Source organism: Bubalus kerabau, chromosome 13, assembly GCF_029407905.1.
Source record: "Bubalus kerabau isolate K-KA32 ecotype Philippines breed swamp buffalo chromosome 13, PCC_UOA_SB_1v2, whole genome shotgun sequence".
NCBI classification, from domain to species: domain Eukaryota; kingdom Metazoa; phylum Chordata; class Mammalia; order Artiodactyla; family Bovidae; genus Bubalus; species Bubalus kerabau.
Genome location: NC_073636.1, coordinates 21,331,448 through 21,347,856, shown reverse-complemented (window position 1 = coordinate 21,347,856; position 16,409 = coordinate 21,331,448). Strand labels below are relative to the sequence as shown.

General features: G+C 37.9%; 1 protein-coding gene across 1 annotated transcript in view; it reads right to left on the bottom strand.

Moving 5' to 3' along the window:
- MALRD1 (MAM and LDL receptor class A domain containing 1) overlaps positions 1–16,409 on the bottom strand; it is a 573,786-nt gene that overhangs the window by 191,357 nt on the left and 366,020 nt on the right. Inside the window, exon 31 of the mRNA XM_055545367.1 lies at positions 2,704–2,832. Coding sequence (XP_055401342.1) covers positions 2,704–2,832 — 129 coding nt within the window. The remainder of the gene's footprint in view (positions 1–2,703; positions 2,833–16,409) is intronic.

The following is a 16,409-nucleotide window of genomic DNA, read 5'->3' as shown; positions in this document are numbered from 1 at the left end:
TTTAGAGGAAACAATATTTTATAAAATTAAGATTATATATTGTAGTATTAGTAGTACAGTTTTTAAAAGTACCAACCATTTATACTTTTTTATGCATGATTTAAAATGAAAAGATGGGATGAATGTTGACAATAATATGCTAACTAAAATAAGCCAGTCACAAAGGGATGAATACTGTGATTCCACTTATATGAGGTACTGGCACCCCACTCCAGTACTCTTGCCTGGAAAATCCCATGGGCAGAGGAGCCTGGTAGGCTGCAGTCCATGGGGTTGCGAAGAGTGGGACACGACTGCGTGACTTCACTTTCACTTTCATGCATTGGAGAAGGAAATGGCAACCCACTCCAGTGTTCTTGCCTGGAGAATCCCAGGGACGGGGGAGCCTGGTGGGCTGCCGTCTATGGGGTTGCACAGAGTCAGACACGACTCAAGTGACTTAGCAGTAGCAGCAGCAAAGTCATCAAATGAATAGAAAAAAATTAGAAGGGTGGTGGTTGGGGGCTGAGAGTTAGGGAGAAGGAAGGGCTATTGCTTAATTGGCATCGAGTTTTAGTTTTTCAAGATAATAAAAGTTCTGGTTATAGGTGGTGATGTTGGCTGCACAACAATGCAAATATATTTACTGCCCCTGAACCATAACATTGAAAGGCAAGAATAGTACATTTTATTGCACATATATTTTACCACAATTAAAAAAAAATAATGGATGCAAAAAGGAGAAATGAACACTGCAGAAGCATTGTCACTGTACCATTCTGAAAACACCACTGAGCTAAAAATAACAAACACTTAACTATGGCTTGAGTATTACTCCTTCCCAGTGCACGTGTGATGTTTTCCCATTGAGAAGTGGAGTCTACGCTCTTCCTCTGTTTAAATCCAGTCTAGACATTGTTATCTGCATGATCATTAGGAAGAATCAGGAGGGACATTCTGAAACTTCTAAGGTGAAATCATAAATACACTTGCTGCTTTTCCACAGACTCTTGGAATGCTTGCTCTTGGAACATTCACATGTGTGAATGAAAAATGCTGCCTGCCATGTCAGTAAACAAAGGATGTTGTAGCGATTAGCCACTGCCCCCTCCCCCCCAGGGAGCCTTGAGGGACTCAGGGTAGAAACAGCAGAATGCCTGCCATCAAGCCCTCAGCCACTGCAGCCACCCCAACAGTGTAGCCTGAGGGAACTCAGGGTGGGAAAAACCAGGGTGCCACCCTAGATAGCTGAGATGGATATCAAAGGAATGATTTCAATGAGCCCACAGCCCTACATCTTCCCACACGCAGGAAAGCACTAAGTTCCTTAAGATATCTGGTTTTCTTTAATTAACAGTAATCTTTTGATGTCTGGACTACCTGGTCTTTGTTGCAAACTTCCTATATAATCTGGCTCTTTGTGGACCTCTTGGGAGCACTCCCTCAGAGCCATCTGAGAGGCTGTCTTGTAGGATTGCGTCCTCCGGGTAGTAGTAGCAGTAGCAGCAGCATTTAGTAGCGATCGTAGCGGTGGTGGTCGTCAGCCAGCTGTGTTCGACTCTGTGTGGCCCTATGGACTGTAGCCCTGCAGGCTCCTCCGTCCACGGGATTCTCCAATCAAGAGTACCGGAGAGGGTTGCCATTCCCTTCTCCAGGAGATCTTTCTGACCCAGGGATAGAACCCTGGTCTCTCGCATTGCAGGCAGATTCTTTACCATCTGAGTCACCAGAATCCTCCAAAGAAAACACAATTCTCAACTTTCATGTTGAGCATTCATTTTTTCAGTCAATACATGGTAAAGGCCAACCCCATGAAAGATGTCTGATGAACCTATGATAGTCCAAGCCATACCAATTGCCCTAGAGGTTGATTCCATGCTGATTCATACAGAGAAACCAAAGAGCACACACATGCCAAATAAATAAGAGATACCACCATCTTGGAAGTGCTCCTCCAGGTCTAGATGTCCCAGTTTGAGTCATGTGGATCTGAGACAAACTGCCTCACTGATTCCTTCCTAAGTTACAGACCCACAAAATTGCAAAGTTGTTTGGACCACTAACTCTTAGGGTACTTTGTTACATAGCAAATGCTAATTGCACCAGGTAGCCCTGTGGTATATGAGTTCTCATCAGTAAGATATATGAAAAAAATTCTTTGGATTTAAGTATGTGCTCATGTTTTAAAATTACATACTTGGCTTTATACATGACCTTAAAAATCATTTGAATTAAAGTTTGAATTAAAAAGAATGTGGCTCATGTATTCTTTTTCCAGTGCAATGTAATTAATAAAATTAATCATTAAACTAGTATTTATTCAAGGTGCTCATTTTTTGCTTCATCTATAAAATCAGGCATTGGGTGGGGGGAGGAATGAAACCAGTAATGAGAATTGATGAAGCAATGTAGACTGCTAGTTCAATTTCTGACAATTTGAATTCTGACTCTGCACACAGTTCTATACAATGACATAATGGGAAATTTTGTCACACGATTTGCTATAGATTTGCTTCAGTTTTTAGTATGGGGATAAAAAGGATGGTAGGGCCTCTATTTAAATATCTTCAGAGAGAAGTTGGACAAATATTTTGGCTATTCTAAGTCTACTCTAGTGCATGAAAAGAATATTTCTTCTCACTCACCAACGTCAATAAGTTACTCTACTAATAAAGGGAAACTCTGGGCTGGACTGGCAGCATTAGAACAGGCAAACACACTTACCACAGTGAGCTTCGTCAGACCCATCAGAGCAGTCTGGCTTATAGTCACAGACAAGGTGGGATGCAAGACACTTCTTGTTGTGGCACAAAAAATCAGTGGCCTCTGGGCAAATCTCAGAAGTCTCTCCCACTGGAGAAAAAGAAAATAACAATCGCAAACATCATTTTGTAATATTTTCATTATACTTCAATGCTCCCTTTAGTTGTTTTATAGATCCCACAGTATTAGATAAGTTCAAGATCTGAGTCATTGCCCAAGATAGACTTTAGATGACTCTCCATCTCTCAGTCACATCTGGGACTGTTCAGCAAGTAACAGAAACTGCACTTTGAAAATATATTTTAAGCAATTAAGGGCTGACCACTGTCTATTACATAAACCCAAAATCCCAATCAAGGCATTAAAATCTTTTGATTTTTGGTTCCAGCTTAGTTTTCCAGATGCAACTCTTCTCTGAAGCACCTGCAGCTAAACTCTATCCTAGGACTGAGGGCTTCACTGAGATGCTACTCGCTCTGTGTTTTGCCATGTCCTCATAAATATTTCTTCCATTGCCTGTACTGATCATTCCCTCTTTTGGTCCTGGTGGTCTGTTCAACCTTAAGACCCAAGGAAACAACTTTTTTCTCTACTCTGGTCCCACCTTCTCTTTGCCATCTGAGCCTCAGGTTGGACACTCCCTATTTCATGCTGCCTAAGAGCACTTTATTTCTATATTAAATGCTTACCACCTTGTATAAGAGCTGTTTACACATCTATCTGTCCTTACAGACTCCAAGCTCTTTTGACACAGGATTTTTTGGGCCTAATACAGCACTCAATATACAACTTGTGCTTTATAAATGCTAGTTATAATAATTGAAGGCATAATGGTATCATCTAAAGGTGACTTAGAAAAGCAGATTGAAAAAAAAGAAAAAGAAAAGCAGATTCATGGACTTCCCTGGTGGTCCAATGATTAAGAATTTGCTGGCAAATGCAAGGGACACGGGTTTGACCCCTGGTTCAGGGAAGATCCCATATAACATGGAACAACTAAGTCTGTGTGCCACAGATACTGAGTCCATACTCTATAGAGCCTGTGCTTGGAAACAAGAGAGGCCAACACAGTGAGAAGCTGGCTCTCTGCAACAAGAGAAGGCTCAGGCAGCAATAAAGACCCAGATCAGACAAAAATAAATGAAAAAAAAATTTTAAAAAGCAAATCAACATAGAATTTTCCAAGCAATTCACCTGTTTGCATATAATTTCAACTGATACAAAGTCTAATGGTAATACTTTATAGCTTCAAAATTATATACATTAAAGGTCTAAAACTATTGTTATCAGATTCAACAAATTAAATAAACCTCAGCAATTCCTTTGTTACATAGATTACTATGGTTTTGGACCAGTGTGAGTGTGGTGGCAGTAAGTCACTCAAAAATAGGCAGTATTTTCATGAAGGAAAAGAGTAAATCTCTGCAGATTTCATAAAAGTGCATTTCCATAGTCTTTGAGTCATTTCCATAATACAACAGTTAAAACATGAAAAATTTCCAGAAACAATTTACCAGTAAAATGGAGTCTAAATATAAGATTGAAGAGAGGAAACCTAAAAGAACAGCCGTGGATATCAGTAACATGAATTAAAGATTATGTTCTTTGAGTGATTTAGAATCTTTGCCACATAATTTTAATTAACATTAGTGAGAACTTACTATTAACCCAGAGCAGTATGCGGACACTGTTCACCATGCAAGTCTATGCACTGGAGATTATTTTATTTTTCTATGCCATAGGCTGTGGAGTTACATAATTACTCCACAGAGGAAATGCGTTTTAATTTATAATCTAAATAATTGGTTCTTTAGTTTTAAAAAAATGATCAAGAGAGACTCCATCTCTAAATGAGGCTTATTTCCTTAAAAATATAAAATAGAAAAAAAGAGAGACAGAAATCATAGTATAGTGAATTATAGTATAATTTTTGTAAACTTGGCATAGACCAGAGTACCTATGGTATAGTTCAGTCACTAAGTCATGTCTGACTCTTTGTGACACCATGGACTGCAGGATGCCAGGGTTCCCTGTTCATGACCAACTCCTGGAGCCTACTCAAACTCATGTCCATAGAGTCGGTGATGCCAACCAACCATCTCATCCTCTGTCTTCCCCTTCTCCTCCTGCTCTCAATCTTTCCCAGCATCAGAGTCTTTACCAATGAGTCAGTTCTTTGAATCAGGTGGCCAAAGTATTGGAGTTTCAGCTTCAACATCAGTCCTTCCAATGAATATTCAGGACTGATTTCCTTTAGGATTGAATGGTTGGATCTCCTTGCAGTGCAAGAGACTCTCAAGAGTCTTCTCTAACATCACAGTTCAAAAGCATCAATTCTTCAGCACTCAGCTTTCTTTATGGTCCAACTCTCACATCCATACATGACTACTGGAAAAACCATAGCCTTGACTAGACAGACCTTTGTTGGCAAAGGAATGTCTCTGCTTTTAAATATGCTGTCTAGGTTGATCTCAGCTTTTCTTCCAAGGAGCAAGCATCTTTTAATTCCATGGCTACAGTCACTATCGGCAGTGATTTTGCAGTCCAAGAAAATAACGTCTCTCACTGTTTCCATTGTTTCCTCATCTATTTGCCATGAAGTGATGGGACCAAACGCCATGATCTTGGTTTTCTGAATGTTGAGTTGTAAGCCAACTTTTTCACTCTTCTCTTTCACTTTCATTAAGAGGCTCTTTAGTTCTTCCTCACTTTCTGCCATAAGGGTGGTGCCATCTGAATATCTGAGGTTATTGATATTTCTCCCGGCAATCTCGATTACAATTTGTGCTTCATACATCCCAGCATTTCTCATGGTGTACTCTTCATATAAGTTAAATAAGCAGGGTGACAATATACAGGCTTGACATACTCCTTTCCAGATTTACAACCAGTCTGTTGTTCCATGTACAGTTCTAACTGTTGCTTTTTGACCTGCATACAGATTTCTCAGGAGGCAGGTCCGGTGGTCTGGTATTCCCAACTCTTTAAGACTTTTCCACAGTTTGCTGTGATTCACACAGTCAAAGTCTTTGGTGTAGTCAATAAGCAGAAGTAGAGATATTTCTGGAACTCTCTTGCTTTTTCGATGATGCAACGGATGTTGGATCTCTGGTTCCCCTGTCTTTTCTAAATCCAGCTTGAACACCTGGAATTTCATGGTTCATGTACTGTTGAAGCCTGGCTTAGATAATTTTGAGCATTACTTTGCTAGTGTGTGAAATGAGTGCAATTGTGCGGTAGTTTGAACATTCTTTGGCATTGCTTTTCTTTGGAATTGGAATGAAAACTGACCTTTTCCAGTCCTGTGGCCACTGCTGAGTTTTTCAAATGCGCAGGACTTTCACAGCATCATCTTTTAGGATTTGAAATAGCTCAACTGGAATTCCATCACCTCCACTAGCTTTGTTCGTAGTGATGCTTCCTAAGGCCCACTTGACTTCACATTCCAGAATATCTGGCTCTAGGTGAGTGATCATACTATCATGGTTATCTGGGTCATGAAGATCTTTTTTGTATAGTTCTTGTGTGTATTCTTGCCACCTCTTCTTAACATCTTTTGCTTCTGTTAGGTCCATTCTGTTTCTGTTTCCTTTATTGTGCCCATCTTCGCATGAAATATTCCCTTGGTATCTCTAATTTTCTTGGAGAGATCTGTCTTCTTTCTGATTCATTTATTTTCCTCTATTTCTTTGCACTGATCACTGAGGAAGGCTTTCTTATATCTCCTTGCTATTCTTTGGAACGCTGCACTCAAATGGGTATATATTTCCTTTTCTCCTTTGCCTTTAGCTTCTCTTCTTTTCTCAGCTATTTGTAAGGCCTCCTAAGATAACCATTTTGCCTTTTTGCATTTCTTTTTCTTGGGGATGGTCTTGATCACTGCCTCTTGTACAGTGTAACAAACCTCTGTCCATAGTTCTTCAGGCAGTCTATCAGATCTAATCCCTTGAATCTATTTCTCACTTCCACTGAATAATCATAAGGGATTTGATTTAGGTCATACCTGAATGGTCTAGTGGTTTTCCCTACTTTCTTCATTTTAAGTCTGAATTTGGCAATAAGGAGTTCATGATCTGAGCCACAGTCAGCTCCTGGTCTTGTTTTTGCTGACTGTATAGAGCTTCTCCATCTTTGGCTGCAAAGAATATAATCAGTCTGATTTCGGTGTTGACCATCTGGTGATGTCCATGTGTAGAGTCTTCTCTTGTGTTGTTGGAAGTGGGTATTTGCTATGACCAATGTGTTCCCTTGGCAAAATTCTGTTAGCCTTTGACCTGCTTCATTTTGTAATCCAAGGCCAAATTTGCCTGTTATTCCAGGTATCTCTTGACTTCCTAGCTCAGTAGGTAAAGAATCTACCTGCAATGCTGGAGACTCAGGTTCAATTCCTGGGTCAGGATGATCCCCTGGGGAAGGAAATGGCAATCCACTCCAGTATTCTTGCCTGGAGAATCCCATGGACAGAGGAGCCTGGCAGGCTACGGTCCCTGGGGTCGCAAGAGTCGGACATGACTGAGCACCTAAACCACACCATACCGCGTAATGAAAAGGACACCTTTTTTTGGGTTTTAGTTCTAGGAGGTCTTGTAGGTCTTCATAGAACTGTTAAGCTTCTTCAGCATTACTGGTCAGGGCATACACTGGATTACTGTGATGTTGAATGACTTACCTTGGAAATGAATAGAGATCATTCTCTTGTTTTTGAGATTGCATCCAAGTACTGCATTTCAGACTGTTTTGTTGACTATGATGGTTACTCCATTTCTTCTAAGGGAGTCTTGCCCACAGTAGTAGATATAATGGTCATCTGAGTTAAATTCACCCATTCTAGTCCATTTTAGTTCACTGGTTCCTAAAATGTCAATGTTCACTCTTGCCATCTCATGTTTGACCACTTCCAATTTGCCTTGATTCATGGACCTAACATTCCACGTTCCTATGCAATATTGCTCTTTATAGCACATCCACAACTGGGTGTTATTTTTGTGTTGCTCTGACTCTTCATTCTTTCTGGAGTTATTTCTCTGCTGATCTCCAGTAGAATATTGGGCACCTACTGGCCTGGCGAGTTCATCTTTCAGTGTCCTATCTTTTTGCCTTTTCATACTGTTCATGGGGTTCTCAAGGCAAGAATCCGAAGTGGTTTGCCATTCTCTTCTCCAGTGGACCACATTTTTTCAGAATTCGCCACAATTACCTGCCCATCTTGGGTGGCCCTACACAGCATGGCTCAAAGTTCCATTGAGTTAGACAAGGCTGTGGTCCATGTGATCAGTTTGGTTAGTTTTCTGTGATTGTAGTTTTCATTCTGTCTGCTTTCTGATGGATAAGGATGAGAGGCTTGGATATGGAAGAATATGGAAGCTTCCTAATGAGAGAGACTGACTGAGGGGGAAACTGGATCTTGATCTGATGCATGGGCCATGCTCAGTAAATCTTTAATCTAATTTTCTGTTGATGGGCAGGGCTGTGTTCTCTCCCTGTTGTTTGACCTGAGGCCAAACTATGGTGCAGGTAATGAAAATAATGGGCACCTCAGTGCCCCCTACCATGCAGCAGGCCACTGTTGACCCACACCTCTGCCAGAGACTGCTGGACACTCACAGACAAGTTGTGGGGTCACTGCTACTTTCTCCTGGGTCCTGGTGCACATAAGGACCTCTAAGAGTCTGGCCTTCTAAGAGTCTGTTTTACCCTGTCCTGTGTAAGTTCTAACAGCTCTATGTTGGGGTTATGGTGGGGTTAATCTATGGTATATGGGTTGCACAAATTAAAAATAAAAAGATACTGCCATTCTAAGAAATGTAGATCTTCTTTAAGAGTATGGTCAGTCAGACTGGTGTTAGGAAAATCAGCATGGTAAATAGAAGAGGTGCATTATATTCCTCAGCATGTCTTGTCTATCTTTAACCATTCAGTTTCTTCTTTTAGTCAAAATGACAAAAGCAGTACCTATTCACCTGGTCAACAGATATATGAAATGAAAGATAATCTCACATATACTGTAGTAAATTAGAATGAGAATGGAAAGAGCATTGGTGCTCATAGGAGCAAGCTGAAGATACCCTGGCTGGCAGAAAACAATATATGAAACAGATGAAATATTTATTTTAGTTTAAAAAAGTAAAGACTGACAGAACCCTAAAGACCTAAAACTAAAACATGATAAATGGAAAAGTCCTAGAAAGAAGAAAATATCTGCAAAATGATGTAGCCATAAGAAGTGAATATTTAATCCAACAAAAAGCATGGGAAATATATAGGACTAATCCACTGTGGATCTGAATACATTGTCCCCACTTAAAGTGACATCACTTGAAAAGTGGCATCATTCTTCTTTGTAATAGAATTGACAGTAAAGAAATCCTTGCCCATATAAATTTGTATTTGGAGTAAAATAGCTTTGAACACAGGATTCATTACACAGAACTTGACATAATCATTCTACAGGTTCTATTTGTGGGCACACACTCATTTTATCATCTCTTTCAAGTGATGATATTCAGTATGCTCTGGGATTTCAGACAGTAAAATTTACATGGGAAGATATTTTTAAACACCTTTTTTTTTTTCATGCAGAATATTACCACATGAAGTATACAAAAAATGTGATGATAATGGCCAGACCCATTATTGAAAACCATATTATTCAGTTGGTAAGGTCATGTCCCCTTAGGCTCTTCTTCACTGGGACAGTTTCTCAGATTCTCCTTGTTTTTGATAACTTTTACAATTTAGACATTACTGGTCAAGTATTTTGCAGGATTTCTATTGGACTCTGATTCCCGACCCCTGCCCTTATAATTTAGATGGGGTTAACGATGTAGGGGAGGAATAATACAGAAGTGTTATTTTCATCACATCATGACCAAGGTACATACTATTACTTGACTTGTCACTGGTCGTGCTGATCTTGTCTACCTGGCTAATGTAGTTCTTGTCATGTTTCTCCACTTTAATTTTTTTCCTATCCCTTTCCATAGAATAGTTTTTGGAAGGAAGTCACCATGTGTAGACCACATAGTGAAGATCCATACGTCCCTCCTTGCGGGCAGAGAATCTACATAAATTTAGAGTTCTTACATATAGGAGATTGCTCTTTTCTCTCCCATTTATGTATTATTTAGTAAATTATATCAACATAGACTAAAGGATATTTATTTTACAATTTGTATTATTTAGCATAATACAATGCTAGTTTGGGCTTCCCTTATAGCTTAGTCGATAAAGAATCTGCCTGCAATGCGGGAGACATGGGTTTGATTGCTGGGTTGGGAAGATCTCCTGGAGAAGGAAATGGCAAGCCACTCCAGTATTCTTGCCTGGAAAACCCCATGCAAAGAGGAGCCTGGCAGGCTACAGTCCACAGGGTCACAAGAATCAGCCACGACTTAGCGACTAAACCATCACCAATGTTAGTTTATTTTATTGCTCAAATTGCTCCAGCTTTGGCCAAGGAGCTCTTTCATTTGGCTCCTGTGTCCCTTTGACATATTCCTATCCATGTAGACTTAAAAAATTTTTTTTGCACACTGCCATCTGTTCTAACACCATAAGTTGCTTCAGGCTGATCTTGTACACTTCTTGACTCAGTCCTAGAATCAGCTGTCAGTCATTTCTGTAAGCAGCCCTGGTTCCTTTTATTGGAGAATGCTGTTGGAAACCAAAATCTGGGTGCTGGGTCGACCCCTGCTATTAGGGTGTGACTGTTTCTATGCTATGATAGCTTGAGGATTCATGATATTTTTCAATTACAGAAAATGATCAATTTTATCTCTTCAAGTAGTCTCTGTTTCTATTTCTGGAACTGCCATTAGAAGTGTTGGATTCATATACTCTATCCTCAGTGCCTCAATTTCTATTTAGTATTTTTTTCTCTTTACCTTTTTGCATCACATTCTGGTGAATAAGCTCACATTTCTTTTTTGACAATTTATCCATCAGTTGTGCTTCTGATCTGTTTAAATTTTTCACTGATATTTATTTTTAATTATAATCATTTCTGGGAGTTAAAGTTAAATATCTTATTTAGTATCCTGCCTATTTTATGATTTCCTTTTTCTGTATTATGATCCCAATAAAATGGGGTCCCAACAGCATAAATGTACAGTGGCTTCATGACTGTCCTTGCAGTTTTAAAGGTTCTAGAAATGTTAATATTAATGTGTTGTTTTAGAGTTATTCTTAAAGCTTGTACTATTCTATATGTGGTATGGCACAAGTTTTAGGGTTTTGGTTTCATGCTGGTAGATCCTGTTCTGTTTTTGTTTTTTTTTTAACCTTTTCTAAGTCCATGAGCAGACAACAAATTTCTGGGATTTCTCTGGAAAGGACAAGGCTTGATGCAAATTGTACATGTCTAGCTCTCCTATTCTTATACAGGATTAAAATTTTCAGTCTTCAGATACCATATTCTATGTTCATGTCCCCAAGTCCTTTACACCACTGGGAAGTTAGTTTTCATCTATAACCTGTAGTTAAGTCCTGTCTTTGGTTCCGGAACTGATAGATTTTCTTTTTTTAAATTTGGTATTAATTAATAAAATAATATTTAAATTATTTACATTAAATATTAACTTAAAATAAAATAATTAATTAAATATAAGTATTAATAAGTGCTTTTTAAGGATATTTTTAGATGTTTGAAGTGAATGGGAAACACATACTATGATACAGTTCTGCTAATTTTTCTATAGTCTAATTTACAACATGAATTTAATATTTTAAAACTTCTAATATATCATGAATTCTAAAAATAATCTCAAGAAAGTCCCAGAAAGCAATTTTCTCCAAATCACTCTCCTCATTTAACATTACTTGGATTTTGTCCAATCTATGCTTTAAAAGGAAAACCTCTGAAATCGGCATGTATCAGTTTATTTTGTGTTTCTATAAAAGTAAACATATACGAACATTTGAATGCATTCACTGAAACAGAAACATTAAGATATATTTGTAGTGGCTAGAAGAGAGAACATTTTCATAAACATGTTTTTGTTGTTTGTTAAGATATAAGTTTTCCTTGTCATTTGTCCATTTTAATTTGTTGATAAATTGCCTTTGGGTAGTTTTTATTGTAAGTATGCTTCAAACATTTCATCATGCTAAGCAAAAATTTCTCTCCAGTTAAAGTTGGTACTACTGGACAATAGATATTGATTGTTAGTGGAAAGTCCAAATATGTGAGGCCAATGTAAGGTGCTGAGCCTCCATCCTCATAAAAGCTCTGTAACCTCAGGGAAGTCATTTAATATCGATCTCCAAATGAAAATAATGGCAATAACTCTCATAGAAAGGACTGTACCTTTACACCTAGTGATGCAATCGATGTAGTATCTTTACTTATTCATCCTAGAAACATATATCAAACCATTATCAGACACCAGGGTGGATAGATCTTACCATCAAGGAATTTACAATCTGGTGGTGAAGACTTATATGAGTAAAACAGGATGTTCGGGGCTGTAATGGAAAATATTAAATGGCTTGCTGTCAGAGGACAATAAAATGTAGCCCTAGTTTGCACTGGTGTGATAATAAATATTTAATACATTTATTCAGCTGCTGACCTTTCAAAATGCCTATCATCTCAGCTTGTCATTTAATCAGTCAGAAAGATGGGCTAGACTACTCAACTGAGAGGAAGTAAGTCCTTTACAAAATGCCATTCTTTCTGTTTCCATATCTAGTAAGTTTGGGCACATGTGGCAAATACGGAAGATTCAGATTTATTTCGAGAATAACATTTGGCTTTTTGAAAAAGGGAAATGGGCTCAAGGAAAAAGTATTTTGGGAAAGATAATACACCTGAAATCTTCCTTGACAGGTGTTATTCTTCCTTAACAGAACTGATTATTTCACCTGAGTGCTCTCTTATTCTAGAAACACTAACAGGGGCAAGTTTGCAACTAAAAAGAAATCTCAGCACTGCTGACAACTACATTTCTCATGACCAGGATATTTAAATGTCCAGAAAATAACAATACAACCTTTCATATTTTCTATTCAGGGTGAATGTTTAAATCTATCTTATGTTAGAAAAAATGCTAGGTTTTAAGGTCATTGCACATATCAGACAGTTCAGTACAACGTATCTAACATAGTAACCTCATGAGCTCAGTGACAGCAAAGTTCAACTTGTGCCAAAATTATCAGAAGTGTTATCGGAATTACTGGACCATGTACCATGTCTTAGATACAGCAAGAGCTTAGGGAAATATAAAAAAATGTGAATCCACTACACAGAGCCAAGGTGTATACAAAGTTGTCAAGACCAACTTTTCAAGATTTTAAGCAAAAAAAGGGGGCACTTTATAAACTGATTGTATATCAACCTCTCCTTTAAGACATGAAACTCAGATTTTTATCTTTAGCGTTTTTAGATCTGGTTATATTTTAAATGTCTGGTTTTCCTTATGGATTCTTCATATAATTAAGCACAGTAGATTGCTAAATTCTAGGCTGTAGACACATCAAGTTTAAAGGTTTAGACAAAAAGCCTTTTTAGAAGGCCTATGATGAACGAAAAGGAAATAATAAAAAAAAGTAAAACAAAATCAACAACAAAATTCAGAAATGATGTATATGACGAAGACCACTATGCCTTTGTGCTTGAAGAAGCACTTTTAGAGTGTTAGTGATTCGAAAGTCCTCATTAACTCCTCACGTCTTTTCAGGTCCTTGTTGCTATTGTTCAGTCACTGTCATGTCTGACTCTTGGCGACTCCATGAATTGAAGCCCTCCAGGCTCCCCTGTCCTTCACCATCTTCCGGAGTTTGCTCAGATTCATATCCATTGAGTTGGTGATGCTAACACTCCACTAAAAGAACCCTTGCTCAGTTATCTGATGATTTCCTAACTACCATTTTAAAAGAAATGTCAGCCTTTTCCACTCTGGATTTTACTTCTGCATCTGACATGGCAATAATGTCTTCCTTCTTGTAACCCTCCATTCCTTTAGCTCTTGGCCACCATCTTTCTACTGCTCTGTCACATCTTGACCCCCTTCTCCTCTCTTGGCTCCTTTCCTAATCCAGGTCTTTAATGCCACGGCAGCAAATTGTGACCTTTTGCTCTCTTTGGACATCATATTCATGATCATGGTTTTACCTGCCATCTGGGAGTTGGTGACATGATGTCTGCAACCCAATCTGTCCCTTTGCCTGAGTTTAGAAACAGGATACATTTCCTGCTGGATTTCTCAATAACATACCAGACACACTAAACCTGACCAACAATGCACAATCTTCTTCTTCTTCTGTTTTTTTTTTTCCTTCTATTTTCTCTTTCCCTAATTTGTGCCTCACACCAAACCTCGAAATGCCCATCTGTGGATGGTCCACTAAAGCATAACATTTTTCCTCATCTACTTCAGTCTTTACTCTTGTTTTTACACCCTCATCCTGTCTCATCCATGTGGTGGAGATGGCTGACTGCTTACAACATATACCCTCAAATTTCTACAGCAGACCACTGTTGCTGGGTAGCAGCTGTTTAACTTCTCAGCTCCATTTGCAACCAGGTAGGGCCATGACATTAAGTTCTAACACAAGGAGTGTGAATGGAGGAGATACCACCTCCAGCTGAAGACACACAAACTTCCACGTCCTGCTCATCATGTTCTCTTTCTCCGCAAGGTGAATAAGAAATGAACTTGAACTGTGATCTACCTGCTATGGCTGCAGCTTCGCCAATTACAAATGGGATACAGGGAGGATGATTCTGATGATGATGGTGGTGACAATTCTTAAGGAGAAAGGGGAGTGGGGAAGGCAATGGATTGTATGCCTCATCCTGTTTAAGCACATTACATACATTAACTCATTTAATTCTAAAGATAGCTCCACAAAGCAGGTACTATAAATTTCCATATGATTTGAACTACTGAAGGTCACAAAACTACCTCATAGCAAAGCCAGAATTCATGCTCTGACTACAGTCTTTACTTTTACAAACCCCAACACCTCCCCTCATTCTGCTCAAATGTCTAATCCCATAAACTGTATGTTAAGTGTTACTCTTTCCAAGTCCCATTTACCCATCCAGCTCTCTTAGTGCTCTGGATAATATTAATTATAGCACATGGTATTGAAATACAGTACACTGATACATTTCCTGTTGGATTTATCCACTATACAATAGAAAACTAGACACGCTTCTTCTTTGAAAAAAATGAAAGAATCCTTAAAGGAATGAACTGTTTTGTATTAATTGCTACTTAACACAGAGCCCAGGTATCTTCTGGTGATTAAGTTAACATTTGTTGAACTGTGTTTAACTTTGGTAAAACTGCTTGTACTTTACCCCAATAATCAGAATAGGTGGTAAATTAAACATAAAATTCTAAACATGCTATGAATTACATTTAATGAATTTAAAATATATTGGGCAAAATCATTCTTATAAAATTGTGCATTTAAAATGGTTATAAGAAAATTGTCAAATATTATAAACTATTTATAGGATAAATCAGCTGCAGGATAATTATTGTCACTGCCTAAGATCATTTCTGAGATGTACGATATACTGTGAGCTGGACCATCTATCTATAAACACAGGTCATGATGTATTTTTCTGGTCGTTACACAGACATAGGTCCATGGTATGTGATGACATGAGGCAGAAAGCAAAGATAAGCTAAAGAGAAGTGAGGAAAAGCAGCCAGGAGTATTGAGATAATAAATACTCTTTTGAAGGATGATGAACTTGGTGTTAGACATAAAATTGTAAAGAAAGAAAAAAACTCACCCTTAAAATTGTAATCATCATTCACAAGTGGTTCTTTATTAAGGATATCTATCTACATGCCAAATTCCAACTCTAACTCAAAGACAACCCATAATGTAAGAAATATGTCATCTGTTTAGACCTACTTAAAGTTTTCTAATTGTATTAAGAGAGGAGTGCACTCTTTAGCTTAAGTTTATCTCCAGTCCACTGGAGATGAGGTGTAAGAGGAAATTTTCATATCAAAGCATATGTATATATGTATACACACATATGATAGAAAATGCAAAGGAGGCAGATTCAGTTGTTTATTTAGCATTTGTCTCAGAATACTATTTTTTTTCCCTTCGGGTACCTTTTGTATAGAAATTATACTGAAGCATTTGCTGATTGGTTCAAAATATTAATATATAGTAGGCATATATGTTTATTAAGATAGATAATAAGTAGTTGATCTATTTTAACCAAACTGAAAGCAACTATTTGTATATATTTTACTAATCATGTCAGCAATTACTATATATGTTTTTTTCTTTTTCTCCTACACCTGCTTTGGAATTACAGAATAATTGGAATGACAGACTAAATTGAGAATCAGTAAGCCTCATTCGATCTTTAATTCTTTAGAAAAAATGACCTTGATTTAAGATTGGTAAAACTGGTTTCTAGTATATGCACTAAATGAGGATATAAACTGTTAATCACACCTATTATTACCCCATCTTGGCCCCTCTTTAGAAGTAGGAATGCTTCAACAATAATCAATGATATGTGTAATATAGAAAAATGATCGTACATCAGATATTTCCACATTAAAGGAAATATATGGTCTTCCTAAAAATGTAAGATTCTAGAACCTCTCTGGTATTGATACCATTAATGGATTTTAAGGAAGAATAAGAGATTTTGAAATGCTGATCAAATCTAATTCAGTTTTCTT